At 64.5% G+C, this 2982-nt stretch overlaps 1 protein-coding gene across 1 annotated transcript; it reads right to left on the bottom strand.

The window, feature by feature from the left end:
• Positions 1-1579: 1579 nt before the first annotated feature.
• LOC116853342 (calcium-binding and coiled-coil domain-containing protein 2-like) lies at positions 1580-2245 on the bottom strand. The gene has a single exon (XM_032834395.1). The coding sequence runs from the start codon at positions 2243-2245 to the stop codon at positions 1580-1582; it is 666 nt and encodes a 221-aa protein (XP_032690286.1).
• Positions 2246-2982: the final 737 nt, after the last annotated feature.

Raw genomic sequence — 2982 nt, 5'->3', positions numbered from 1 at the left:
ATAACTCAGGGGAAAATGCATTACGCATCCCCCGGAGACCTGGGGAGGGCACCGGGGGTATGTGGGACTCCCCTCCCCCTCTCTAAAGGAGAGGAGGAGGTATACCCACTAAAAACCCCTGAGTGTGTCCTTCACCGCGCAAGTAGGGAGACCCCCTGGCATCACCTTTCGGCATTCTCCGGGGGGCCGCTCTGCGCCAGCGCTATAGCGCTTCTTACCCTGGGGGGGAAAAGCGGCGGGGACAAAGCCCCTCCCCGGTCGCTCCCCCCCTGCCGTAAGGCCTCACTTGCCTCATTGCGCGGCGAGAGGCGGACACACCTCTCGCCGCGCTCCTCCCGATGGTAGTGGGAGGTGGGTCTCCCAAACCAACGTGACCGGGGGTGAGTAAGATCACCCCCGGTCGTGGTGCCTACTGGCAGCGGCGCGGTGCGACCCTACACCGCGCCGCCTCCCTCCCGAGCCGCAATGGAGGAGGGTGCGCCCCCGCGCACCCCCGCCGCGGTCGGTAAGGGAGAGGGGAGACCGGTACCAGGCAAAGCCCAATACCGGCCCCCCGGCGCCGGCCTGGTGTTCGGCCAGCGCCGTGGCCCCGGTCTTGGTGGTCAGACCGGGGCCATTTCCATCTCTCGCGGACCCTCCGGGGGGTGAGGTTCCCCCGCAGACCCCGCAGTTGGTGGTGGTGGGGGAGGACCGGCCCCTCCCGCGGGCAGCGGGCCTCCCTGGCCCGGAGCCACGTTCGGAGGCCGGCCTCTGCGGTGGCCCGGCGGCCAATCGCCGCGCGAGCCAGTCCCCACCATCGGGCACCCGGGTCCACCCATTCGATGGCCCGAGTCCCGGCCCTCCTCGCGACACACCGCGCAGGCTGCCTCATTGTTGCAGACCCGCGCAGTGTGCCCAACCAGGCCACACCGGTAGCAGTTCCCACTCCGGTCCGTAGACGCGGAGCAGGCGGCCCGGATGTGGCCCCACCTCCAACACCGGTGACACTGGAGCGGGCGACTCGGGAGCAACTCGACTCTTGCCCCCGCCCACCCCAGCGCCACCCTACCTCCCGAATCCACCTTATGGGCAGCCACAAGGGGGAGCCGGGCCCAAACCGCCCCCTCCCCCCTCCAGTTCCAGCGTATGTGGCCGAGGCGAACGTCGCCCGGTCCACACCCGCCCTTATCCGCGAGGACCCCCACAATCTCCTCTGGGAGGACCGACTCGTCGAAACCCACGAGCCGGACCTCCCCCATCCTGAGGGTCGCGTAATTGCAGCCCCCGGGAGCGCCGCCCTGAGCTTATCCGCCAGGGCGTCCGCCTCCCTCTCCTTGCATGGTCCGGCCATCCCGAAGAGGAGGCCGCCTCCAGCGGTCCTCCTCACGAAGGCGGGCCGGACCCCACCCATCCCCGGAAAAATGTCGCCCCGAGCCTTACGGAGGGCCTCCGCGAACGAAGGGCCCCCCGGCTCGAGGCGAACCGCCACCGCCACCGTGGCCGGCGGAACCGGCAATGCGCGAGGCGCTACCAGCAACGCACCGGTCCTCTCCCCCCTGTCTCTCCTGATATCCTTCTTCCTCCTTCGGCCCACCACGGTTCAACTCCGAGAATTCGAAGGGACCGCAGCGGGCGCGGCGGACGCAACCGGCCTCCGTCCAGCCGGCGGCACCCCGGCAACAACCTCCCGTAACGGGGACGTCGCCCTGTCCCTCGCCTCGGGTCGTACCTCCGGGAAGGGGGATACGGCCCGGTCTTCCGTCTTCGCGGCGCGAACAGGGCGGTTCTCACCGCACATCTTCACCACCTCCGCCATACATTTTCCTAAATCCTCTTTTTTTAGCATCCAGCCTCTCCTTTCCTTGTTCCATGCCTCCCTATCCCTATTCCACTTAAGCTCCTTCTCTTTCCATTTCTTCCGCTCCAACTCCCACTTTTCACCCCTCTCCTGCCACTCTACTATCTCCTTGTTGTTCCTCCTTTCCAACTCCACACCTTCATCCACCCACTTCTCCAGCGTCATAACATATTTTTCCAAATATACCGTCCTAGTCCCAAAGGTTTTAGCCATGTCCTCGCCATATCTTTGCAACTCTTCCTTCCTCTTCCCTATTTCTTCCTTCTCGGTCCTACTCATCCTCTTGCTTCTGGATGTAACACTCTCGATCGCTCGAGCGCTTTCCTTCAGGTAACTCAAGCGCTCGAGGATGAAGTCCCTATTCCAGCCTTCATCCTCCGGATCCGGCCATTTCCCTTTCCTTTCCATTTCCTTTTTCCATAGCTCCTCCTCTCCAGACTCCTCCTCCGTCTCCGTCCCAGAGGCCTCAACGTCAATCTCCCTTTCTCTTTCCACTTTCCTTTTCACGATCCTTTTCCTCCTCTTCACTCCACCTCCTAAATTCTCTACCTCCACGGTAGCTGCTTCGGCGTGCGGGCCCGTAAGCAACCCGCACGCCAGCCCGTCGCCGGATGACGACGACACAGGGAGCCGGGAGGCTACCCCCCGTGCCGCCGGACCCTGGGGCTCCGAAACCCCTGGACCGGTAAGGTTGCCTTCTGTCGTCGTCATTTAGATCCATCCTTGAGTGAGAACTTTACAACCCCTCACTCACGGGCGGGTTTTTTTATCGAGGTTATCCTTCCCCTAGGTCGGCTGCTAAAAAGCTAACGAGCCCGACTTACCCGTGAACCGACTGTCAGGCCCTGCCCTGGAATAAGTCCGGACGGCCCTGACAGCCGCGTCCCCCCCCAAATCCCCCTCCCCGTCGGCCCGTCCGGCATGGGTGACCCTACCGGCGTGGCCCGACGGATCCCTGGGGGCCGACTTCCGGGCAACTCCCCGGAAATCACCCATTTCCCCTCCCCGGCGCGTACCACGGAAGGATTTCCGAGGCCGTTTGCCGGGAAGGAGAAACCCCTATTATGGGACCCGAGACCCCCCCATGCCAGGAGGCACGCCCCGAAGGACGTCCTCCCCAGACACAGGGCGAACCCGAGCCCCAT

This window comes from Odontomachus brunneus, unplaced genomic scaffold, assembly GCF_010583005.1.
Source record: "Odontomachus brunneus isolate Ranch 3 - 2012 unplaced genomic scaffold, Obru_v1 Obru_scaffold_308, whole genome shotgun sequence".
In the NCBI taxonomy this organism is placed as follows: domain Eukaryota; kingdom Metazoa; phylum Arthropoda; class Insecta; order Hymenoptera; family Formicidae; genus Odontomachus; species Odontomachus brunneus.
This window is presented reverse-complemented; position numbering and strand designations above follow the sequence as displayed.

Excerpts from the sequence above, each read along its gene's own strand:
- LOC116853342 (XM_032834395.1), bottom strand. The coding sequence starts at position 2,245 with ATGGAAAGGAAAGGGAAATGGCCGGATCCGGAGGATGAAGGCTGGAAT.